The sequence below is a fragment of the Triticum aestivum genome, chromosome 5D (genome assembly GCF_018294505.1).
Source record: "Triticum aestivum cultivar Chinese Spring chromosome 5D, IWGSC CS RefSeq v2.1, whole genome shotgun sequence".
NCBI lineage: Eukaryota > Viridiplantae > Streptophyta > Magnoliopsida > Poales > Poaceae > Triticum > Triticum aestivum.
The window spans coordinates 564,677,945-564,704,171 of record NC_057808.1 but is presented as its reverse complement, the minus strand read 5'-3'; the positions used below and the strand labels follow the sequence as shown (position 1 = coordinate 564,704,171).

Here is a 26,227-nt window from a genome sequence, read left to right as displayed (position 1 = left end):
ATGCCGGGCGAGATCTTAGAGAGAGGTTGAAGACGAGAGGAAGTCAAACTGGGAAAAACGTGCGGCTGTGCGCTTCAGGCTGGTCGTAATGGTAGTATCATAGCTAGTATCATGCATGCAAACTAGGCAATTTTGATGATGTGTCATAGAATTAAATGAAAAAAAAGAGGAGTGGGTATCATAATAAATGCTATGCTACTATGTGTCATGCATGACAATAAATAGAGTACTACGTGATACTAATATATGATACTATGCATTAGGGAGATAGTATCATACACTAGTATCATATGCATGATACTAGTATATGATACTCCCCATTACAACCAGCCTCACATCGTGGGATAAGGGAGGGAGCAAGATAAGCGGCGCGTGGAGCCCACCGGACGCGTGTCGATCGTTCAAGACGGCTTACAAGCACGATTGATCAACCGGATGATTTTAAACGTTTTCCATAATTCTGTCAATACGCATATGCATGCATATACAGCTGCGAGTCCGAATCAAAGAACAAGCGGGCGACGGGGTTAAGGAGGACATATGGAGCTCGTTATCTCTGTCTTTTATTATACCTTTATAAAACCAACGGCTTATTAACCGGAAACACAAGATTGGCCACCAAGAGTGGTAAGAAACAGACAGGGCCTATCAAAACATGATGGGGTTTGCACAGCAACCAGCAGAGATGTCTATGAGCCCGTCCATGGCAGCCTGCCCCGGTACCATGTCGTCGAGCAACCAGTTCTCGAGCACCGAGAAGGTGGTGGCCGTGTCAGCCTTGCCACGTCCGGTCAATATGTCCGAGGACGAGAACCTGTCGCCACTGGTCATGGAAACTGAAGCACCGGCCTCTCCATCCGTCCGGAACTCCTGCATGGCCACCATACCCTTGTAGTCTGCCAGATCCGTCGATGGGGCCTTGGGCATCCAAGACTGGAAGAGCTTCGAGACAGCCATGGTAGCAGGTGTAACGTTGCCCGTGGTGGTCTCAGGGTAACCCATGGCGGCTTGCATGGCAGAGTCGAGGTTACTGCTGCTAGGGTTGTAGTAATTCATGCTGGTGGTTTGCTCAGCTGCATTAGGGGCAGTGGACGTGTGCTGGAAGAAGTGATCTGCCGGATGTGTTTGTTGTTGCAGCCTCTTCACTTTCTTCTTCAGGTGTGTGTTCCAGTAGTTCTTGATGTCGTTGTCTGTTCTTTGGGGGAGGTAGGAGGCTATTGCTGCCCACCTGAATTTACATAGGAAGAATAGTCAGCGCCAAGTTCACACACAAGCGTACAAAACTGGGAAACATAGAATAGTTTTTTGACAGTTGAAGGTTCAGATGAGTCTGTCACAAAGTTATAGTTTTGCTTATAATAGACTTAACACTAGACAAGCAAGACAAAATTTTGGAGATTGAAATATTAAAAGTGCTAGCACTGCAATTCGATTAATCCCTTTTGATGGTACATGGAAATAATTAGAGCAAATTCAACACAAAGGATTTTAGTTGGAACAAAGTGAACATTCATTTTGTTGAATATGAGCCCTAAGAAAGATATGAAATGAGCATCAATTTTGTTAAATATTATCTCTCAGCAACACACAGTTCAAGATAGAGACATGATTACTTACTTGTTGCCAAGCAATGCCTGTAGGTGTATGATTATCCCTTCCTCATGCTGGGTGAAGTTTCCTCTCTTGATCCCGGGTCTGAGGTAGTTTGTCCACCGCAGCCTGCAGCTCTTGCTGCACCTCATCAACCCTACAATTAACCAATCCATCACCAAAGCAAACAAGCAACAACATATTGTATTAATTACTACTCTCATAGATTGGTCGATCAAAAGACAAGAATCATCTACCAACCGGTGTTCTCCGGCACGGAGCGCCAGTTCCCGGGCCCGTGCTGCTGGATGTAGGAGACAAGGATGATGTCCTCCTCCGGCGTCCATGGCCCCTTCTTCACGCTGGCGCCACCATTGTCGCAGCAGGGTGGCCTCCCCATGTCGTCGTTGCCGCCAGATAATATAGCTAGGCAACTATATATATATATAGCTAGTTGAAGAGTACCTAGGTACGTTGTGATAAATAGAGATATAGCCTAGCCTAATTTGCCTCAACGGCCATGGCCGGCACTCCTCCACACTAGACTGACCTCTGAAACTAAGCTTCTCCTCTCCCCATGGTCTCCTTTTATTCGAAGACACCAAGCCCTGCAGTGCTGGCTGGCCTGCGGCTTTCCTCAGCTGCATGTGACCACATATCATATGGAGCCTTCCTCCTCCCTGTGCTAGTGTGCTTTCCATGCATGCAAAAGTCAGCCAGGGTGCATCCAGCAGCCTCTTTCCTCGGGTCCATCTCTTTGGTGAAAGAGATCACATGCAGAGTGAACTTTGGCTTGCTTTTCCCACATGAAAGGTTGACGTATTGCTTGGGGACTTCTGATCAACCAATAGTCTATCTGTCACTTTCTCCGGGGCTTCTTTTGTGCAGCTGGTGCTCATGACGGGAGTAATTGCGTTGCGTGTTCCCTCCTGATTTCTTGGGCATTGATGGGGACAGCGAGTGTGCTCGTGCACATCCATCAGCTAGCACGCGCCAAAAATGCTACGTACACTTACGATTAATCCACCCAATAATTACGGAACCTTCTTCACTAGTCCTTCTCCCCTGATTTTCATCAAAAATGCTAGACGTACAGGCTTTTACAGGGATTCTACAGCCTCCTTCGAAACTTCCCAAACAGCCCCCACCTGAATTAATTCAATGGGGGTGAGCCTGCGCCTCTACTCATGACCAATTAAAAACTGCCGTAACACCCTGTAATCCCTTCATCTCGTAATCCCCCATACGTGTAGCAAAGCTCGATTTTCATCGAACCAGAAATCCCACGTAAGCCCATCCTAATCCCGTACGACTTTCTCCGTACGTGTAGCATTTTTGGCATCTTTTCTTCTTTCTAGACCACTCTCTCATCCGTAAAGCTTTCATGTGGTACGTACGATCAAGCGTGTACGGCCCAACATGGACGACTCGCACCATGTATGTATGGTAATTTCAACAACCAGCTTGTGACACCAAAGTAAGTCAAAAAAGTGGGCATGCGTGAAATGCAACGTGATTGTATTTTTATTTTTTTTTACTTTTGAAACTTCCTTCCATTAAACCAAGCAGCTGGCCACAGAGTTGGCCACCAGATCAACCATACAGGCAAACTCCGTGCACAGAGGCTGGGATTAGTCACCAAGGTTCGCCCCATACGTCGCTAATGCGTCCGTGAGCTTATTACAAGCTCTTGGGCCGTTGATAAGCTCAAAACATGATCGGCCACGGCCCAACCGACACTTAAACGTAAGTCTTGGCATGGCACGACTCACCAAGGCACATTTATAAGTGGGTCGTGCAATGCAGGCCGAGGCCCCAGGCTCAGGCATGGCACATGTATTAAACAGGCTGGCCCGTGGCATTTTAGCCCTAACGGGCCATGTGCTTTTGGGCTAGCTGGGCTATTTTTGTTCTTTTGTCGCTATTTTTTTGGTATGGATATAAAAAATAAAATTAAAAAAACAGGGCCGAGAAGGCAAAATTAGAGGCCCAAACTCGAAAATCGGTCTGCCTTTCTAGAAAAATAAATATAACATGATAATACTAGACTAGAATGTGTTGCAGAGCAATGGGATCTATCAAGAACTGTATATCTTCAACCATTGGTTGCATAGTCCTTTCTGATATTGGGTTAAATTCTATGTTTTTTTACAATTTTTGGTAACCAGATTCATGTTTTTGGATGACGTGACGACAATACTTTGGATCATGGAACACTATACGTCTAGTATATAGAAGATGAAAAGAATAATATTAGCTACAAAACTCACAATTCAAAAGGCAACATTCAAAAAATAAAAAGAAGAAAATTGATGAGACTCACGATCAAAGTCTCATGCGGCTCGCCCATCCTTGGCCGATGAAAAACGATTTCCTATATTTGTCGAACTTGAATTACTCATGCCTTCTTCGCGGTCAGGTGCTGCCGTCTGGAGCGAGGCATCAATCGACAGCGGTGGACGGAGAAAGAAAAGAAGAGATGCAGACATCGAGTCGTCGCTGGAGCCTGTACTTGAGGCGTACGTCTGCCTAGCCGAACGGTTTGACATGAGCATAGGGCACCCTGCTGCTTCATCGCACATGCGCGGTCCAGAGGCCCATCTCTTGAGGAGACAGCCGTACCGATGATTGGAAAAGTCAACGCGCGGTGACTATATCCCGTTTGGAGGGTTTCCTCCACCTGTAGCTACTAGGACGGCCCTTTTTGGCCATTTTCGATCGATTCATCTGTACTTGCTTGCCTGGTTTTTTGGGTTTTTTCTGTTTTGTTTTCTTTTAGGTTTTTTGTTTCTTCACCGATTTTCTTCAACTTTTCACTAGTTTTCTTTGTCTCTTTCATGATTTTTACTGGTTTTCTTTTATTTATTGTTTTTTCATTTTTCTTTGTCTTCACTTGTTTGTTTTGCAATTATTCTTTATTTAGTTATTTTTCCTCTTTTTTGTTTTCCCTGTTTCTTTCTCGGTTTTCTCAGTTTCCGTTCCTTTTGGAATCATTTTTTCACATTTTTTTTGTTTTCTTTCTTTATTGGGTATCTTCATTTTTCTTTGTGTTCTTTGTTGATTTTCACCTGTTTCTTTTTGGTCAACACATGTCAACTTTTTTAGTACACATTCAATATTTTTTGCATACATCAGAGAAATATTTTATATGCATGATTAGCAATTTGAAATACATCATTATTATTTTTTGAAAACTCATATTGTTTATGTATACTTTTTCATACATGTTCCATATTTTTAATACAGGTTTAATATTTTTCAAATACAAGAATAACTTTTTTTAGTACCTGGTAAACATTTTTCAATACCAGTGAAATTTTTTATGATGGCAATAAAAAAGGCACACACAATGTAGATTTTTCATATACATCAGAAATATTTTTATATACATGAATTTGTTAAAATGCATAATAAACTATTTTATATGTCTACTTTTATTTAGTATATGTTGTAGTTTTTTTGTACACACGTAACATTTTTTATTAATGTTTAACATTTATACCCATTGTATTTATTTGTATATTTTGTCATATGAATGAATAACATTATATACACATTTACATGTTGAAAGTGCTTGATTAATATTTTTGAAATTATTCATTAAACAATTAAATACCTGATCTACTTTTTTCATACACATTATATATTTTTATACATTTTATGTATACAGTAGAAAAGTTTCTCTATACACATTTAACATTTTTTAAGTACTTGGTTAACTTTTTTTCAAATATTTTGTGTAAAGTAATTTTATATTATTTATTTAAATTATTTGTAAGTATAAATAAAAGTAAAATACGGAGACAAAAACCATGAAAAAAAAATGAGGGAGTGTCATGTAGCCTCCCGTCGCTAGGCCGGCCCATTTAGGGAGACGCCTGACGCGAGGGTATCTTATGTCCCGCTATAAGCGAGGCATAGGCGTGCCCCAGCCGACGGGGCCCACTGAGTTGCATGCTTGGGCCTGTATATTTTATGCTTGAGTTTCATGCACAATGGGTTATACCGTTCTATGGAGAATTAGGGGGCCAACACCACCTCCAGCGAGCTGGGCCGGCCCATTGAATTTTTTTTCTCATTTTGTTAGAAATGAAAAATGATTGCGCGAGCTGAGATTCGAACCAGCGACCAGCTGGTTTGAGGAATCCCGTGATAACCACCTAGCTAACTGAATCCGATGTGACTACATATCTTCTTTTCTGTTGATTTACCTGGAATAGTTTCGAACGGTTTTGTTCATTTTTCTTTTTACATTTTTTCCTTTTTTCTTTCTTTATTCTTACACTTTTTGATAATGATAAATGCGCGAAATTTTTTCATTTCGCTTTTTTGTAAAATCGATGAATTATTTTTCAATTTGTGAACTTTTTTTGAATTCGATGAATTTTTTTCAAATTGATGAACTCTTTTCTCAAATTCGATGAACTTATTTTAAAATTTTGAACTTTTTGGTTAATTCGATGAAGTTTTTTCTTAAAATCGACGAATTTTTTTCAAATTGGAGGACCTTTTTTCAAAATTGATTCACTTTTTTTCAAATACAATGAAATTTTGTCAAATTTCATGAACTTTTTTTCAAATTTGGTGAGCTTTTTAAAGAATAATCGATGAGCTTTTTCAAATTTGATGAACTTTTACAAATTTTGGTGAACTTTTATTATCAAATTTAATGATTTTGTTCAAATCCGATGAACTTTTTTTTCAAATTAGATGAACTTCTTTCAAATATGCTGAATTTTTTAAATTCGATGAACTTTTATTGTCAAAATTTATGAACTATTTCCATTTTTGCGATTTTTTTTTCAATTGGTACATCCTTTTCTTTTATTCAAATAGAGGATATATAATACTGGTATATGTTTTAAGTTTTGTACTGGAAGAAGTGTCAAATAGAGATGTTTTGCCGGGTGGTTAATGTGATTGGTAATGACGCAGGTGACTGGAGTTCGAATCCAAGTACACCCAATATATGTGAACTTTTTCCATCTAGTGGTGAGAGCGAAGTTTTTTTGGGCCACAGCCCATTACGGTCTTCTATGAGCGCCAGCGCGCGTAACGGGCGCCTGCAGCGCCGATTAGGTGCTTCCAAATTAGGGACCCCTAAAAGCTAGAGGTTTTGTGCGAGCGCACAAATCGCACTCCCATCGGCTCGGGCCTGATAAAAGTAAACGGGATATGATGGGGTTATAACTAAGGGGTAGGCCCAAAGGTACATATGACCCAGCCAAGGATCAAGGTGAACCGAAATGAAATCACTAATCGAGGAGTACTCTTGTCAAACATCACTTCCACCTCCTCGGGTTGTGACAAGTGGCGTGCTAGCATGTGCGCCACTTGTCGCAATCTGTTTTTTCCATTTTTTCGTAAATTCATTTATTCAAAACGTTTTATCTCTTAAACCGTGCATCCAAATCCAGAACCCTTTTCATCGATGGATTCTTCGGGTCAAGATTTTCAAAACTAGATCCCATGTTGATAGGTTTTGACAAATTTTTCTTCACAAATAAAACCAGACAGAATAAAAATTGAAGAAAAAACCAAACCAGGAGCACTTTTTTCCCCTTCGGAAGTTGCTTTCGAGAGGCACGGCCGTGACTCTCGCGGAAGCAAACCGTGTCTCTTCTAGAAAAAAAAAAGTAGAGAAAACGCGGTTTTTTCCGTTTCCGAGAGGCACGGCGTGCCTCTCGCGGAAGCAAAACCGTGCCTGGAAGAAGAAAAAGAGAAAACACGTTCTTTGTTCCGTTTCCGAGAGTCATGGCTCCCGCAGCAGAAAAACCGTGCCTCTCAGGGAACTCACGGATAAAAAAAAACAAAAGAAAACGCGTTTTTTTCGTTTCCAAGAGGCACCGCCATGCCTCTCACGAAAGCAAAACCGTGCCTCTCACGAAAGAAAAAAAGAAAAAACATATTCTTTTGCGCAATATTTTAAAATACTTTTTTGTCAAAAAGCTATGCAAAACTGAAAAGTAAAAAAAACCAGGAAAAAACCATCTAAAAAGCTGAAAACGACCGCGAGAAAATAAAAAAATACAAAATCTGAAGAGAGCTTCCTGAACGCGACACATGGCGGTGACTGAGAGGCGCCAAGTGGCGCACTCTCAACCCGCCCAAGTGATCGTTAGAAAGCTCCTGAAGTAGCGCTCGTCAAATAGTCACTCTCGAACCAAAGATATAGCTCAGAAGACAATGGGCCAACGGCAACGCACCAGTCCCATTGGAGTTACAACCCAGGGCATCAAATACCAGCGGAATACTCGCTAACGAGCCATGTGTCTACAATCGGGTCACACACCCCTTGATAGACAAGACCCATCAGTCGGTCGCCTCAAGACAGGAGCAGTTAGTCACCTTACAGTGGGCTACGTCGTACGTTACCATGACCCTCGTCATGCATTCATTAGTGCGATCCGTTGCAACACCACCTCGTAGCACATTATATAATTATATAAGTAAGAGCATCTCTAATAGATGGTCTAAATGTAAAAATACCTAACTTTTGGACCGTCTGGGAAAAAACGCTGCTACAACAGACGGTCCATATGTAAAAAATTAGACCGCGGCCTCCTCGTGATGTAAAATACAACACCTCACGGTGCAAATTTACATCAGGAGATGCATCTGTTACCGGCCGCCGCCCGCGAACGCCCAACCGCCACTTCTTTTCCTTTCCCGCCAGCCTGCGCCCGTCCGCCCTCTCGCGACCCTCCTGACCGCCGCCGCCCCCCGCCATCCGGCGCCGCCATGGCCGAAGGCGACGACCCCGCCGCCGCCGCAGCCGGTGGGCTGTCCCACGTGGCCGCCGCCGCTGCCATCTCGCCTGCAACCGCTGCCTTGCCGCCGCCCCCCGCCCGCCGGCCCGGATTGGCGCCGCCCCGGCCGGTGGCCACCGCGCCGCCGGCGAAGCCGGCGAAGGGACGAGGCGGCGGAAAACGGCCGGCCAACCGCAGCCGCAACCCGACCGACTGTTCTACGCAGTCGGTGAAGGTCTCTAAGGCGGCCGCGGCGGCTCGGGGCAATGACTCGCAGACGGTGCGGCCGGCGGCCTCCTCCAGCAGCCACACATCCATTCCTCAACCTCCCCTGCTGCCACCGCCGGCCGTGGAGGAAGATGTGGCCACGCCGACGGCCACCGCCTCCAACATGTTCGACGAAATGTCGCAAAGGTATAAATTTTCCGGTTGTGCTCTCGTTTGTTGTTTCAAATTGTATGTGTTCTTGATTGTTTGTGCGTCCTATTGTAGCGTTGATGATGAAGCTTTCATGCACGCGACAAATGTGGCAAATGATGATTACATGTATGCGTCACAAGAATATGAAACCCAATATGATGATGACAATCTTGATCTGGACGATGAGGGCTTTGTTGTCAAGGGAAGAAGTGGAAATTATACCACCGCGGAGGATGTGTTGATATGCACCGCTTGGAAGAAAATCTCTCAAGATGCAAGCGTTGGAAGCGACCAAACGGTGAACACCTATTGGCAACGCATCAAGGAGTACTTCGATGAGCGCAACACAAGTGGTCACTTCCGTTCGAGCGACTCTCTACGCCAACGTTGGTCCACCATCAACGCTGAATGCCAAAAGTGGGCCGGTTGCTTGTCAAACGTTGCTCGCATGAACCCAAGTGGTTCCGGTGATAGTGACTTGGTAAATATTTCCTCTTCGTCCATGCTTTGTCAAATATTTCCTCTTTGTTCCACATGTTGATGATGATGTGTTGCTTGTTTTATTGTAGAAAATGATTGCACAAGGATTGTATCGAGAGAGGAACATGAAAGGCAAGAAGAAGAAAAGGAAAGGAAAAGCTTTCACTTTTCATCATTGCTACAAAGAGCTCAAGGATGTGGAGAAGTGGAAAACTAGAGAGACTTTTGAATCATCGAAGAAGAAGAGTGCGGTGCTTGAGGATAAAGAAGATGTCGCCATTGAGGAGACGAGCCCCACTCCTCACTCCGCGACAAAATCTTATAGGCCCGATGGAAACAAGAAAGCTAAGGGAACCAAGGCCGGAGAGAATGATCTCAAGGAAGGATTTGATGCCATTGTCATGGCGAGGAAAGAGTATGCCGAAGAGAAAAGAATCTTGAAGATCAAGGAAATAGAGGAGAGGAGTGAGGCCGAGCGGCGAAGGGCGACGGCCGAGGAGAAGAGGGTGGCAGCCGAGGAGAGGTTGGCCGCGGCCGAGGAGAGGAAGGTGGACCTAGAGGAGAAGAAGGCTGCGGCCCACGAGAGGAAGATGGTTGAGGAGAGGACACTCAAGTTTATGTTTATGGACACATCAACTCTTGATGCCAAGGCAAAGGCATATGTTGAACTTTGTCGCGATGAAATGCTCATGAAGAAGCAAATGCTCATGAGGCAAATGATGATGGGAGGAGGCATGGGAGGTGCCATGGGAGGTGCCATGGGAGATGCCATGGGAGGAGGCATGAGAGGAGGCATGGGAGGTGCCATGGGAGGAGGCATGGGAGGTACCATGGGTGGTTACATGAACATGATTGGAGTTTCCATGAATGGTGCATTTGGCGGAAACATGGGAGGTGGCTTCGGTGGCAACATGGAAGGTGGCTTTGGTGGCATGGGAGGTGGTTTTGGCGGCAACATGATGGGTGGCTTGGGAGGTGGCTATGGCGGCAACATGAGTGGCGTTGGAGTTGGCTTCGTCGGCAACATGACCGGTATGGGACGCAATGAAGATGCTTCCGGTGGTGCTCACGGCAATGAGAGTTCACCGCTTGTTGAGAACGTCGACAAAGACGGTGGTGAAGATGATGATCGTACCACGGTTCACAACGCCGGTGGTGTTGATAACCCGCATGAGTAATATTCAGGTGCATTTCAATTTCTAGGGCGAAAAACTATGATTGAGACGATGCTCTTTTGGTAGAGGGATTTGATACTATGATGGTGATGCACTTTTGATTGAAACTATGATGATGATGCACTTTATTTTCAAATTTTTGTTGCTATTTCAATGCAAAACCGCGACTGAACAGTGGCTGGCAGCAGCCGTGCGGCCGTTTTCAGATTTTTACATCTTTGGTTTGGACCATCTGTTGGAGTTGCTCTTTTGGACCATTTGTTGGAGTTGAGCGTTTTTCGAAGCTCCAAAATGCACTTTTTGGCGGTCCAAATTTTACATCTCCGGTTTTGGACCGCCAAAATTTGGACATCTATTGGAGATGCTCTAAGGAGTAGCGCACAGGTGGACCTCTCTTATATTATGAGCACCACACAAGACAGGAGTAGGATATTACCTCCACCGTCATATTATGAGGTCATCTCCGTCAGCCATGTCTATATGCGGGAGGAAATCCTCGATCCACATAGCTGGATCGGTTGTGTCATCGTATGATTCTATGTTGATGGGTTTGAACCCGTCCGGGAATTGATGTTCCATTACCTTGTCTGTGGAACAGATCGGGTGAGCGGGACCTCGGGTCCGAGTAGTGTCGCGTCGGATTTTGAGGGAGATCCGTGCATAGGCCTGGTCCCGAGCTCTGTCGTTCCTGTCCATCCACGCATCATAGCCGTCGCGTCCCATGGGTTCGCGCCTTCTAGATCCGTAAATGGATCGAGGCGGCGCCCGGTTTGCCTCTATCCGACATCGAACGTCATGAGGATCTAGGTAATCTATAGGGTCCTTGCCGTGATGGCGTGGAGTCGGTTGGGTGTTGAAATTTTACCGCACTGGCCTGTCACGCCCTCTAGGGGGGGGTCGGCCAGGCGCATAGGCAGCTAATTTGGGATCAAACTCCGGCAGCAAACGCCTGCGACTATAGGATTTGGGCGCGCTCTGGAGTCGATCTTCGAGATCTTGTTCGGCCGAGAGTACTTCAACCCACTTTTCGTTCAGCGATCTATATTGGCTTGCAGCTGCTGCTGCTTGCGTTTCATAGTTCGGGCGGTGGCGATGAGGTGCCGCCGGAAGCGCTCTTGCTCAAAGGGTTCTTCGGAGACGATGTAGTCCTCGGTTCCGAGGCTCTCGTCTTCCTCGGACTCTGGCATATAGTTGTCGTCAGCCCCTTCAAATAGGTTGATGACCCACAAGTATAGGGGATCTATCGTAGTCCTTTCAATAAGTAAGAGTGTCGAACCCAACGAGGAGCAGAAGGAAATGATAAGCGGTATAGTTTTGTGATAAGATAATTTGTAACGAGCAACAAGTAAGAAAAGTAAATAAAGTGCAACAAGGTGGCCCAATCCTTTTTGTAGCAAAGGAGAAGCCTGGACAAACTCCTATATAGAGAAAAGCGCTCCCGAGGACACATGGGAATTATCGTCAAGCTAGTTTTCATCACATTCATATGATTCGCGTTCGGTACTTTGATAATTTGATATGTGGGTGGACCGGTGCTTGGGTGCTGTCCTTACTTGGACAAGCATCCCACTTATGATTAACTCCTATTGCAAGCATCCGCAACTACACAAGAAGTATTAAGGTAAACCTAACCATAGCATGAAACATATGGATCCAAATCAGCCCCTTACGAAGCAACGCATAAACTAGGGTTTAAGCTTATGTCACTCTAGCAACCCATCATCTACTTATTACTTCCCAATGCCTTACTCTAGGCCCAAATAATGGTGAAGTGTCATGTAGTCGACATTCACATAACACCACTAGAGGATAGACAACATACATCTCATCAAAATATCGAACGAATACCAAATTCACATGACTACTAATAGCAAGACTTCTCCCATGTCCTCAGGAACAAACTTAACTACTCACAAAGCATATTCATGTTCATAATCAGAGGAGTATTAATATGCATAATGGATCTGAACATATGATCTTCCACCAAATAAACCAACTAGCATCAACTACAAGGAGTAATCAACACTACTAGGAACCTACAGGTACCAATCCTAGACTTAGAGACAAGAATTGGATACAAGAGATGAACTAGGGTTTGAGAGGAGATGGTGCTGGTGAAGATGTTGATGGAGATTGGCCCCCTCCTGATGAGAGGAGCGTTGGTGATGACGATGGCGGTAATTTCCCCCTCCCGGAGGGAAGTGTCCCCGGCAGAACAGCTCCGCCAGAGCCCTAGATTGGTTCCGCCAAGGTTCCGCCAAGGTCCGGCAGAACAGCTCCGCCAGTCCCCAAAGCTTGCTTCTGATTTTTCTTCGGACGAAAGACTTCATATAGCAGAAGATGGGCACCGGAGGGCCAACGGGGGCCCATGAGGCAGGGGGCGCGCCCAGGGGGTAGGGCGCGCCCCCACCCTTGTGGCCAGGGTGTGGGCCCCCTCTGGTATTTCTTCCTCTCAGTATTTTTCATTATTTCCAAAAATAACTTCCGTGGAGTTTCAGGACTTTTGGAGTTGTGCAGAATAGGTCTCTAATATTTGCTCCTTTTCCAGCCCAGAATTCCAGCTGCCGGCATTCTCCCTCCTTACGTAAACCTTGTAAAATAAGTGAGAATAGGCATAAGTATTGTGACATAATGTGTAATAACAGCCCATAATGCAATAAATATCGATATAAAAGCATGATGCAAAATGGACGTATCAACTCCCCCAAGCTTAGACCTCGCTTGTCCTCAAGCGGAAGCCGATAACGATAAATATGTCCACATGTTTAGAGGTAGAGGTGTCGATAAAATAAAATACGGACATGAGGGCATCATGATTATTCTCATAAGAGCAACATATATGGATAATGTCATATGATTTCTTATGCTCAAGTAATAATCTATTCACAATGCAAAGTACGAATCAGAAACTTTATTGAGAACTAACAAACTATAATCTCAGTCATTGAAGCAATTGCAATTTATCATAACATCAGAAAGATTCTATGTCAGAGCTTTTCAGCAAGTCCACATACTCAACTATCATTTAGTCTTTCACAGTTGCTAACACTCATGCAATACTTGTGGTTACGGAGTTTTAATCGGACACAGAGAAAGATAGGGGCTTATAGTTTCGCCTCCCAACCTTTTACCTCAAGGGTAATGTCAACAATAATAGTTCATGCTAACTTACATCCAATTAGATATATATGTCTGGATCTTCCCAACACACTGTGCTTGCCGAAGGATAAAATGTAAAAAGCAAAGGTGAAGATCACCATGACTCTTGCATAAGGTAGAAGATAAAAGTAAAAGATAGGCCCTTCGCAGAGGGAAGCAGAGGTTGCCATGCGCTTTCAGAGTTGGATGCACAAAATCTTAATGCGAAAGAACGTCACTTTATATTGCCACTTGTGATATGGACCTTTATTATGCAGTCCGTCGCTTTTATTTCTTCCACATCACAAGATCGTGTAAAGCTTATTTCCTCCACACTAATCAATCATACATATTTAGAGAGCAATTTTTATTGCTTGCACCGATGACAACTTACTTGAAGGATCTTACTCAATCCATTGGTAGATATGGTGGACTCTCATGGCAAAACTGGGTTTAAGGGTTTTTGGAAGCACAAGTAGTATCTCTACTTGGTGCAAAAATTTGGCTAGCATGAGGGGAAAAGGCAAGCTCAACATGTTGGATGATCCATGACAATATACTTTATCTCATATATAAGAAAACATAACCCATTACGTTGTCTTCCTTGTCCAACATCAACTCTTTAGCATGTCATATTTTAATGAGTGCTCACAATCATAAAAGATGTCCAAGATAGTATATTTATATGTGAAACCTCTCTTTCTTTATTACTTCCTCTTAATTGCAACGATGACCAAAACTAAATTTGTGAACTTTCAACAACTTTTAATCATCATACTCTTTCTATGTGAAGTCATTACTCTCCATAAGATCAATATGATCTCTTTGTTTCTTTTTATTCTTTCTTTTTCTTTTATTCCCTCAAGATCATAGCAAAATAATCAAGCCCTTGACTCAATACTAATCTTTATTATATAGCTCACGGACACGATTACATAGAGGGATCATAAAGCAAAACTCAAAACTAGATCATACCAAAAGCTTTATTCTACTAGATCAAGATAATACTAAAAAGGATCGAACTAAGAAAAACGGTAAAGATAGGAGTGTGTTGGTGATACGATACCGGGGCACCTCCCCCAAGCTTGGCAGTTGCCAAGGGGAGTGCCCATACCCATGTGATTATGTCTCCTTTGCTGGTGAAGAAGGTGGTGGAGTTGTTGATGATGTGGGCTTGTCGTCCATCTTCCAAGGCATAGGCTCTCAATCATAGAAGGATGATCGAGTCTCCGGGATCCTCCAATCTGCAGCCAAACTCATCTTCTTGAATCTATATTCATACTCACTGTCTTGGTTTTGCAGGTCATAGATTTGTGCTTGGAGGTGCTCGATCTTCTCGTGAAGCTTGAAGATGGTCTCCCCAATGTTCTTGGCATCCAGCTTGTGGTTGTTGGTGAACTCCGCGATCATCATGTGTTTGGAGCTGAGTCCACGTTCCACCATCCCCTGGCACTTGAAAACATGTTGCTCCATTGCTTCGAGCCTCGTCTCCACGCTTCCGGTTCCCTTTGGTCCCTCAACATCGCGGATGTGCAGCAACCCATCACGCATCTCAATGGTTTGAGGGTGTCGCAGCACCTCCGCGAGGTAAGGGTTGATGACTTTCTCGAAGAACTTGTCCTTGGGGGCGCTTGGAGACGTCATGATGATCTAGATCTGTCAGAAAAACAGCTCGAAACGAAAACAGAGGATATTTGCATGATACGATGGTCAAAACCTTCGGGACAATATATAATGAATTTTTACCGACCAAAATACGTAACATGCAAGAAAACGGAGTCCGGAGAGCGCACGAGGTGCCCACGAGGAAGGGGGGCGTGCCCAGGGGGGTAGGGCGCGCCCTCCACCCTCGTGTCCTTCCCAGACTGCATCTTGTTTTTCTATTTTTCTAAATATTCCAAAACGGAGAAAAATTGCCATTAGAACTGTTTTGGAGTCGGTTTACTTACCGTACCACATACCTATTCCTTTTCGGAGTGTGAAACATTCTGGAAAGTGTCTCTTATGTATTCCTCCGGTGTTACGGTTTCAATAACATTAGTTTCAACATTTATAGAATTACCTGAGATATAGTGTTTGATTCTTTGACCGTTCACCACCTTCGGATTTGTGCCTTAGAAGTTGTTGATTTTTATGGCACCGGAACGGTAGACCTTCTATATAATGTAAGGACCTTCCCATTTAGAGAGAAGTTTTCCTGCAAAAAATCTTAAATGGGAGTTGTATAGCAATACATAATCACCTACATTAAACTCACGCTTTTGTATTCTTTTGTCATGCCATCTTTTAACTTTTTCTTTAAACAATTTGGCATTCTCATAGGCTTGGGTTCTCCATTCATCGAATGAGCTAATGTCAAATAACCTCTTCTCACCGGCAAGTTTGAAATCATAGTTGAGCTCTTTAATGGCCCAATATGCCTTATGTTCTAGTTCGAGAGGTAAGTGACATGCTTTTCCATAAACCATTTTATACGGAGACATTCCCATAGGATTTTTATATGCAGTTCTATAGGCCCATAATGCATCATCAAGTTTCTTGGACCAATTCTTTCTATATCTATTAACAGTCTTTTGCAAAATTAATTTGAGCTCTCTGTTACTCAATTCCACTTGACCACTAGACTGTGGGTGATATGGAGATGCAATTCTATGATTAACATCATACTTAGCAAGCATTTTACGAAAGGCACCATGAATAAAATGTGAACCACCATCAGTCATTAAATATCTAGGGACTCCAAACCTCAGAAAAATAACTTCTTTAAGCATCTTAATAGAAGTGTTATGATCAGCACTACTAGTTGGAATAGCTTCTACCCACTTAGTAACATAATCAACAACAACTAAAATATGTGTATATCCATTAGAGGCAGGAAACGGTCCCATATAATCAAAGCCCCAAACATCAAATGGTTCAATAACAAGTGAATAATTCATAGGCATTTCTTGACGTCTACTAATATTACCAATTCTTTGACATTCATCACAGGATAAGACAAACTTACGGGCATCCTTGAAGAGAGTAGGCCAATAAAAACCGGATTGCAATACCTTATGTGCAGTTCTATCTCCAGCGTGGTGTCCTCCATAAGCCTCGGAGTGACACTTGCGTAGGATCTGTTCCTGTTCATGCTCAGGTACACAACGTCTAATAACACCATCTACTCCTTCTTTATAAAGACGTGGGTCATCCCAGAAGTAATGTCTCAAATCATAGAAACACTTTTTCTTTTGCTGGTATGTGAAACTAGGGGGTATAAATTTAGCAACAATGTAATTAGCATAATCAGCATACCATGGAGTAGTACGAGAAGCATTTATGACATTTAATTGCTCATCGGGAAAGCTATCATCAATAGGTAGTGGGTCATCAAGAACATTTTCTAACCTAGACAAGTTGTCTGCAACGGGGTTCTCAGCTCCCTTTCTATCAATAATATGCAAATCAAATTCTTGTAGCAAGAGAACCCATCTAATAAGTCTAGGTTTAGCATCTTTCTTTTCCATAAGATATTTAATAGCAGCATGATCAGTGTGAATAGTTACTTTAGAATCAACAATATAAGGTCTGAACTTATCACAAGCAAATACAACTGCTAAGAATTCTTTTTCAGTAGTGGCATAATTTCTCTGGGCATTGTCTAGAGTTTTACTAGCATATTGAATAACACTTAATTTCTTATCAACTCTTTGCCCTAGAACAGCACCTACAGCATAATCACTAGCATCACACATAATTTCAAAGGGTAAATTCCAATCAGGTGGCTGAACAATAGGTGCAGAAATCAATGCTTTCTTAAGTATTTCAAATGCTTCTACACAATCATCATCAAAGACAAATGGTATATCTTTTTGTAATAGATTAGTCAGAGGCCGAGAAATTTTTGAGAAGTCCTTAATGAACCTCCTATAAAATCCAGCGTGACCAAGGAAACTTCTTATACCTTTGATGTCCTTGGGACATGGCATCTTTTCAATAGCATCAACTTTAGCTTTATCAACTTCAATACCTCTTTCAGAAATTTTATGCCCCAAGACAATGCCTTCATTACCATAAAGTGGCACTTTTCCCAGTTCAAGACAAGATTAATTTCTTCACATCTCTGCAAAACTCGATCAAGGTTGCTCAAGCAATCATCAAAAGAGGATCCATAGACGGAGAAATCATCCATGAAAACCTCGCAAATCTTTTCACAAAAATCAGAGAATATAGCCATCATGCATCTTTGAAAGGTAGCAGGTGCATTACTTAAACCAAAAGGCATACGTCTATAAGCAAAAGTACCGAAAGGGCAAGTAAATGTGGTTTTAGCTTGATCATCAGCTGACACAGGTATTTGAGAGAAACCAGAATAACCATCTAGAAAGCAAAAATGTAAGGTTTGGATAATCTTTCTAGCATTTGATAACAGGTATTTGAGTGGGACTAATGCCCTGATACGTCTCCAACGTATCTATAATTTTTGATTGTTCCATGCTATTATATTATATGTTTTGGATGTTTATGGGCTTTGTTAAACACTTTTATATTATTTTTGGGACTAACCTATTAACCCAGAGCCCAGTGCCAGTTCTTGTTTTTCCCCTTGTTTCAGTGTTTCAAAGAAAAGGAATATCAAACGGAGTCGAAATGGAATGAAACCTTCTGGAGAAGTTATTTTTGGAAAGAAAGCAATCCGGGGGACTTGGAGTCCACGTCAAGAAAGCAACGAGGAAGGCACGAGGTAGGGGGGCGCGCCCACCCCCCTGGGCGCGCCCTCCACCCTCGTGGGCCCCTCGTGCCCCCCTGACGTATTTCTTCCTCCTATATATACCAATATACCCTAAAACCTTCAGGGAACAGAATAGATCAGGCGTTCCGCTGCCGCAAGCCTCTGTAGCCACCAAAAACCAATCGGGACCCTGTTCCGGCACCCTGCCGGAGGGGGGAACCCTCACCGGTGGCCATCTTCATCATCCCGGCGCTCTCCATGACGAGGAGGGAGTAGTTCACCCTCAGGGCTGAGGGTATGTACCAGTAGCTATGTGTTTGATCTCTCTATCTCTCTCTCGTGTTCTTGAGGTGATACAATCTTGATGTATCGCGAGCTTTGCTATTATAGTTGGATCTTATGAAGTTTCTCCCCCTCTACTCTCTTGTAATGGATTGAGTTTCCCCTTTGAAGTTATCTTATCGGATTGAGTCTTTGAATGATTTGAGAACACTTGATGTATGTCTTGCGTGGGATACCTGTGGTGAAAATGGGGTGTTCTATTGATCCACTTGATGTATGTTTTGGTGATCAACTTGCGGGTTCCGCCCATGAACCTATGCATAGGGGTTGGCACACGTTTTCGTCTTGATTCTCCGGTAGAAACTTTGGGGCACTCTTTGAGGTTCTATGTGTTGGTTGAATAGATGAATCTGAGATTGTGTGATGCATATCGTATAATCATTCCCACGGATACTTGAGGTGACATTGGAGTATCTTGGTGACATTAGGGTTTTGGTTGATGTGTGTCTTAAGGTGCTATTTTACTACGAACTCTAGGGCTGTTTGTGACACTTATAGGAATAGCCCAATGGATTGATCGGAAAGAATAACTTTGAGGTGGTTTCGTACCCTACCATAATCTCTTCGTTTGTTCTCCGCTATTAGTGACTTTGGAGTGACTCTTTGTTGCATGTTGAGGGATATTTATATGATCCAATTATGTTATTATTGTTGAGAGAACTTGCACTAGTGAAAGTATGAACCCTAGGCCTTTTTTTCAACGCATTGCAATACCGTTTGTGCTCACTTTTATCATTAGTTACCTTGCTGTTTTTATATTTTCAGATTACAAAAACCTTTATCTACCATCCATATTGCACTTGTATCACCATCTCTTCGCCGAACTAGTGCACCTATACAATTTACCATTGTATTGGGTGTGTTGGGGACACAAGAGACTCTTTGTTATTTGGTTGCAGGGTTGCTTGAGAGAGACCATCCTCATCCTACGCCTCCCACGGATTGATAAACCTTAGGTCATCCACTTGAGGGAAATTTGCTACTGTCCTACAAACCTCTGCACTTGGAGGCCCAACAATGTCTACAAGAAGAAGGTTGCGTAGTAGACATCATGCCCTTAAGATCATCAAGAGTATATCCAATAGCAGCACGGTGCTTCTTCAGAGTTTTCAATAATTTTTCTTCCTCCTTCTCTGAAAGGTTAGCACTAATAATAACAAGATATATCTTCTTTTCATCAAGATAAGCATATTTAAGAGTATCAGGTAATGGTTTAAGCTCAAACACGGGATCACCCTTGGGTGGAGGAGGATCCCCTAAGATTTCAACAGGCAAGTTGTGTTTCAGAATAGTTCCCTGTTTAAAGAATACTTCATCTATTTCCCTTCTTTCATTCAGAAACATATCATTTTCATGGTCTAGCAAATATTGTTCTAAAGGATCACTAGGAGGTACGGCAATAGAAGCAAGACCAATAATTTCATCTTTACTAGGCAATTCCTCTGCACGGTGTTGTCTACGAAATTTAGAAAAATTAAACTCATGAGACATATCACCCAAACCAATAGTAACAACATCCTTTTCGCAATCTATCTTAGCATTAACAGTATTTAAGAAGGGTCTACCAAATATAATGGGACAAAAGCTATCTTGTGGAGAACCAAGAACAAGAAAATCAGCAGGATATTTAGTTTTCCCACACAAGACTCCAACATCTCTAACAATTCCAATTGGTGATATAGTATCTCTATTGGCAAGCTTAATTGTAACATCAATTTCTTGTAACTCAGTGCAATATCATGCATAATTTCTTTGTATAAGTCAATAGGTATTGCACTAGCACTAGCACCCATATCACACAAGCCATGATAACAATGATCTCCTATTTTAACAGAAATAACAGGCATGCCTACCACCGGTCTATGTTTATCTTTAGCACAAGGTTTAGCAATTCTAGTAGTCTCATCACAGAAATAAATAACATGCCCATCAATATTATCAGCCAAGAGATCTTTAACAATAGCAATATTAGGTTCATCTTTAACTTGCTCAGGAGGTGTATAAGTTCTAATATTTCTTTTACAAACCACAGTTGAAGCTTTAGCATGATCCTTTATTCTAACAGGGAAAGGTGGTTTCTCAACATAAGCAGTAGGAACAATAGGATCATTATAAGTGATAGTCTTTTCTTCAACTTTAATAGGTGCAGCTACTTCTACTTCTATGGGAGGATGATATTTAAACTACTTCTCCATAGGGAGATCAACGTGAGTAGCAAAAGATTCACAGAAAGAAGCTACTATCTCTGAGTCAAGTCCATATTTATTGCTAAATTGACGGAAAACATAGGTATCCATAAAAGATTTAACACAATCAAACTTAGGTGTCATACCTGACTTCTTACCTTCGTCGAGATCCCAATCTTCAGAGTTGCGTTTAATTCTTTCCAATAAATCCCATTTGAATTCAATAGTCTTCATCATAAAAGAGCCAGCACAAGAAGTATCGAGCATGGTGCGATTGTTATCAGAAAGCCGAGCACAAAATTTTTGAATAATCATTTCTCTTGAGAGCTCATGATTGGGGCATGAATATAACATTGACTTAAGCCTCCCCCAAGCTTGAGCGATGCTTTCTCCTTCGCGAGGCCAAAAATTATATATATAATTACGATCGCGATGAACAAGATGCATAGGATAAAACTTCTGATGAAATTCCAATTTCAATCATTTGTAGTTCCATGATCCCATATCATCACATAGCCTATACCATGTCAATGCATCTCTCTTCAAAGATAAAGGGAAAACCTTCTTCTTGATAACATCATCGGGCATACCTGCAAGCTTAAATAATCCACAAACTTCATCCACATATATTAGGTGCTCATCAGGATGTAATGTTCCATCTCCTGCAAAAGGATTAGCTAGCAGTTTTTCTATCATACCCGAAGGAATTTCAAAGTAGACATTTTCATTTTCAGTAGGTTCAGTAGGTTGAGAAGCAACTCTTTGCTCTACTGGTCGGGGTGAAGATACCCCGAACAAGCCCCTCAGAGGATTACTTTCCATAGTAACAAGTGACAATAAATTTCAGCACACTATATAAATTTTTCCTTACCAAATTCCACCTACCAAAGGCGCTTCACTCCCCGGCAACAGCGCCAGAAAAGAGTCTTGATGACCCACAAGTATAGGGGATCTATCGTAGTCCTTTCGATAAGTAAGAGTGTCGAACCCAACAAGGAGCAGAAGGAAATGATAAGCGGTTTTCAGCAAGGTATTCTCTGCAAGCACTGAAATTATAGGTAACAGATAGTTTTGTGATAAGATAATTTGTAATGAGCAACACGTAACAAAAGTAAATAAAGTGCAGCAAGGTGGCCCAATCCTTTTTGTAGCAAAGTACAAGTCTGGACAAACTCTTGTATAGAGAAAAGCGCTCCCGAGGACACATGGGAATTATCGTCAAGCTAGTTTTCATCACGTTCATATGATTCGCGTTCGGTACTTTCATAATTTGATATGTGGGTGGACCGGTGCTTGGGTGCTGTCCTTACTTGGACAAGCATCCCACTTATGATTAAATCCTATTGCAAGCATCCGCTGATGAAGCTATGTACCTAGGGTAGGGTCATAGGCCTGACCTGGATACCCTTCCCAAGGTCATCACCCTAAAACCAGAAGCATTCGAAGAGGAGTCACCATCCACTCGACCACGATGCATTCCATTCGAAAGACTCGAAGTCACTCGACCGTGGAGACAGTCACTCGACCGCCAGAAGATCTAAAGCCACTCCGCACTGCAACGGTCGGACATTACTCTATAGCTTTAATGATCATTATGACTCTTTATTACTAGCGTTACCAGTAACGCCCCCCTCTTGATGTACCTTAAACCCTTTGTAACGTGGGCTGGCTGGGGTCCTGGCGCACTCTATATAAGCCACCCCCTCCACATGCACAAGAGTTCGCAGCCCTGTAAACACACATACGCATAATTCAGTCGACCGCCTCCGGGCTCCGAGACGTAGGGCTGTTACTTCTTCTGAGAAGGGCCCGAACTCGTAAAACTCGTGTGTACAACTTCGCCATAGCTAGGATCTTGCCTCTCCATACTAACCCCCCTATTCTACTGTCAGTCTTAGTACCATGACAGTTGGCGCCCACCGAGGGGCAGGTGTCTTAGCGACTTGTTGGAGAAGTTGCAATTTTTCCGATCCCCATCATCATGGTTTCTGGCGGAGGATTGGCTGAGGGCCGCGAGATCCGTCTCGGCGCGCTCGTGTTCGTCGCCGACGACTCCGCTTGGCTCCAAGAGGCTCCACTCGACGTCGAGGCGCTCCCCGTCCGCGGGGCAACGCACTTTCGCGCGTGCGTCCGTGGCGTCCTTCTGCGGCAGCCGTCGACTCAATATCGCTCGGCTCCCGTGGCGTCCTCACTCCCCGCTGATCACCGGCGCAAGCGTTCCGGTCGGTCGCGGCTCCAGCGGTTGGTGAGAGACGCGGTGGCTTGCCAGTCGGCCACCCCACAAGTCGCGGCAATCGAGCCCGACGAAACTCTCTACGGCCTGTTCGATCTGTCGACTGGCTCCGTCGAGACTGCATCCGAGTGCGACAGCAGTGACCCCGCGGCGGAAGTCCTGATGGTCAACGGACCGCGCAGTCCTCCTGGCTTCCCCCGCAGCGACGGTGGTGATGGCGGTGGTGATCCGTCATGCGTCCATGACGAGTATCGCCCCGAGCCCCTATCTTCGCAGCAGAGGGAAGAGCTTCGTCGCCGTAACATGGATGCACTTCACACTCCTATCGTCGGAGAAACCCCCGAGGCCCAGGCCTTGGAGGAAGCGTGCCTGGCCAACTTGGCTGAGCGCACTCGACTGGAGAACCTCTAGCACGCACTCGACGAGCGTGCTCGGCAACGGATTCCTGAGTCCAGTCGACGACAGCTTTTTCCGCCTCCAACTCAGGTATATCGAACTCCGATTCAGAATCTCACAGCTGCAGCCCGAATAGCAGAGTCGATTCAGCCTTCCTAGTCAGAAGCTGGCAGAGGTTTGATGTAGATCAGGGCTTTACTCCGGGCAGCGGGAGAACAAAATACAGCAGTGTCACAGTCGCGGAATAGGATCCATAGCAGATCCGTTGTAGCAGACATAGTCCAGTCGGCTCACAGCCCAAGATCACCCCCGAGGCGTGAGGGACGTGGAGACTGACGAGATCAGTACAGAAACCGTGAGCACTATGATCACTGACTCGACCACGATGATCGTCGTCGAGTGCCCACACCTCCCCCAAGGAGTGGGTCATACGTGCCTCGGCAGCACGATGACAGACGCCCTCACAGTGGTGGGCGAAGGATTCCAGTCGACCCCTGGGAGCCGGGCTTTCATGCGAGATCTATTCTCGTTCAAGGTCTGGTTGACAGGAACAGAGCGCACAGAGAAGGCCATGACAGAGATTACCTGACTGGCAGCAGAGTGCATGTTTCAGGTCCCGAGTGTTTCAGCAGGGCCATCAGGGCTGTAGTGATTCCTCCCAACTTCAGGTTGGCGACTGGAGTCAGCAAGTTCACTGGTGAGTCCAAGCCTGACACTTGGCTTGAGGACTACCGAGTGGCTGTTCAGATTGGTGGCGGCAATGATGAAGTGGCCGTGAAGCACCTTCCTTTGATGTTGGAAGGCTCGGCCAGAGCGTGGTTGAATCAGTTGGCGCCAGGCAGCATTTATAGTTGGGAGGAACTCGCCCGAGTGTTTGTTAGGACCTTTGAAGGTACATGCAAACGACCAGCAGGGTTGACCGAGTTGTAGTCTTGTGTGCAGAAACCGAATGAAACCTTGAGAGATTATATCCAGAGGTGGATCACGTTGCACATGGTGGAGAACGTGTCAGATCACCAAGCAGTTTGTGCCTTCAAGGAAGGTGTCAAGTATCGAGAATTGCATCTGAAGTTCGATCGGACTGGAGATATGTCTCTGAGTCGGATGATGGAAATTGCCACCAAGTATGCTAACGGTGAAGAGGAGGATCGGCTCCGGAGTTGCAAGCACAAAACAGTCGCCCATGAAACCGGAGGAGGGAACTCCAGTCGGAAGCAGAAGCGCAAAGCCGAGCCAGCTGCTCCTGATGAAGCCTTAGCCGTGACTCAAGGAAAGTTCAAGGGGGAAGCCCAAAGGGCCGTGGAATCCCAAGAAAGTGAAAGATCAAGATGGAAATGATGTGTTGGATTTACCCTGTCACATCCATACCAAGAAAGATGAGGAGGGTACACATCCATACCAAGAAAGATGAGGAGGGTAACCTGATTTACCCCAAACACACCACTCGACAATGTCGGCTCCTGATTCAACAGTTCCGAGAGAAATAGCCCAAGGAGAAGGAAAAGGAGTCGGACAAGGGTGAAGATAAAGAAGAAGATGATGATGGTTTTCCCAACATCAATTCCACTCTGATGATTTTTGCTGATGTTGAAAGCAAAAGTCGATTGAAAGTTATAAACAGAGAGGTGAATATGGTTGCTCCGGCGACACACAGTTATCTGAAGTGGTCCTAGGCTGCCATCACATTTGACCAGTCTGACCACACAGCACATATAGCCACCCCTGGGAGGCAAGCGCTGGTGGTCGACCCAGTTGTTGAAGGCACTCGACTGACTAAAGTGCTGATGGATGGTGCTAGTGGCCTAAATATCCTGTATGCAGAGACTTTGAAGGGAATGGGCATTCCGATGTCCAAGCCCAGTGAAAGCAATATGAGTTTCCATGGCATCATACCTGGCAAGAAGGCTGAATCACTCGGCCAGATTGCCCTTGACGTGGTTTCCGGTGATTCCAAAAATTACCGAAAGGAAAAGTTGACATTTGAAGTCGTGGATTTCCAGAGTGCTTATCATGCTATTCTGGGTAGGCCTGCTTATGCACGTTTTATGGCTCGACCATGTTACGTGTACCTCAAACTGAAGATGCCTGGTCCCAGAGGAGTGATCACTATCAATGGCAATCGGCAGAAGGCGGAAGAGTGCTTCCAGAAGGGCTCAAAGATCGCCGATGAAGAAATGGCAGTAGTAGAATTGCAAGAGTATCAGAAAATGCAGATCCGAGTGATTTTCTACGAGCCAAGAAGCCTGCCACAGACTCTGCATTTCAGTCGTCTGGTGAAACGAAGCCGATTCATATTCACCGGACCGATCCCAATGCTGCTCTGACCCACATTTCGACAACACTTGACTCCAAATAGGAAGAAGCGCTCATCCAGTTCCTCCGTGAGAACTGGGACATCTTTGCATGGAAACCTTCTGACATGCCCGGTGTTCCCAGGGGGCTGGCTAAGCACCGTTTGCGAGTCGACCCAAAAGTGAAACCAGTCAAGGAACATCTTCGACGGTCCGCCGTACAGAAGAGAAAAGCAATTGGTGAAGAAGTAGCTCGGCTCCTGGCAGCTGAGTTTATCCGAGAAATTTACCACTCCGAGTGGCTCGCCAATGTTGTCATGGTCCCCAAGAAGGACAACTCACTTCGCATGTGCATTGATTTCAAGCATATCAATCGGGTCTACCCAAAAGATCATTTTCCTCTCCCCCGCATCGACCAAATAGTCGACTCGACTGTGGGGTGTGAGCGCTTGTCCTTTTTGGACGCCTATTCCGGGTATCATCAGATCCGACTGTATGGACCCGATGAGATAA

At 44.2% G+C, this 26,227-nt stretch overlaps 1 protein-coding gene across 1 annotated transcript; it reads right to left on the bottom strand.

Annotated features, from left to right (window-relative positions):
* Window positions 1–547: 547 nt before the first annotated feature.
* On the bottom strand, window positions 548–2,199 carry LOC123126268 (transcription factor MYB60). The gene is made up of 3 exons (XM_044546632.1): window positions 1,852–2,199; window positions 1,618–1,747; window positions 548–1,228 (listed from the first exon to the last, which is right to left on the bottom strand). The coding sequence occupies exons 1-3, from the start codon at window positions 1,988–1,990 to the stop codon at window positions 649–651; spliced, it is 849 nt and encodes a 282-aa protein (XP_044402567.1). The 5' UTR covers window positions 1,991–2,199; the 3' UTR covers window positions 548–648.
* Window positions 2,200–26,227: the final 24,028 nt, after the last annotated feature.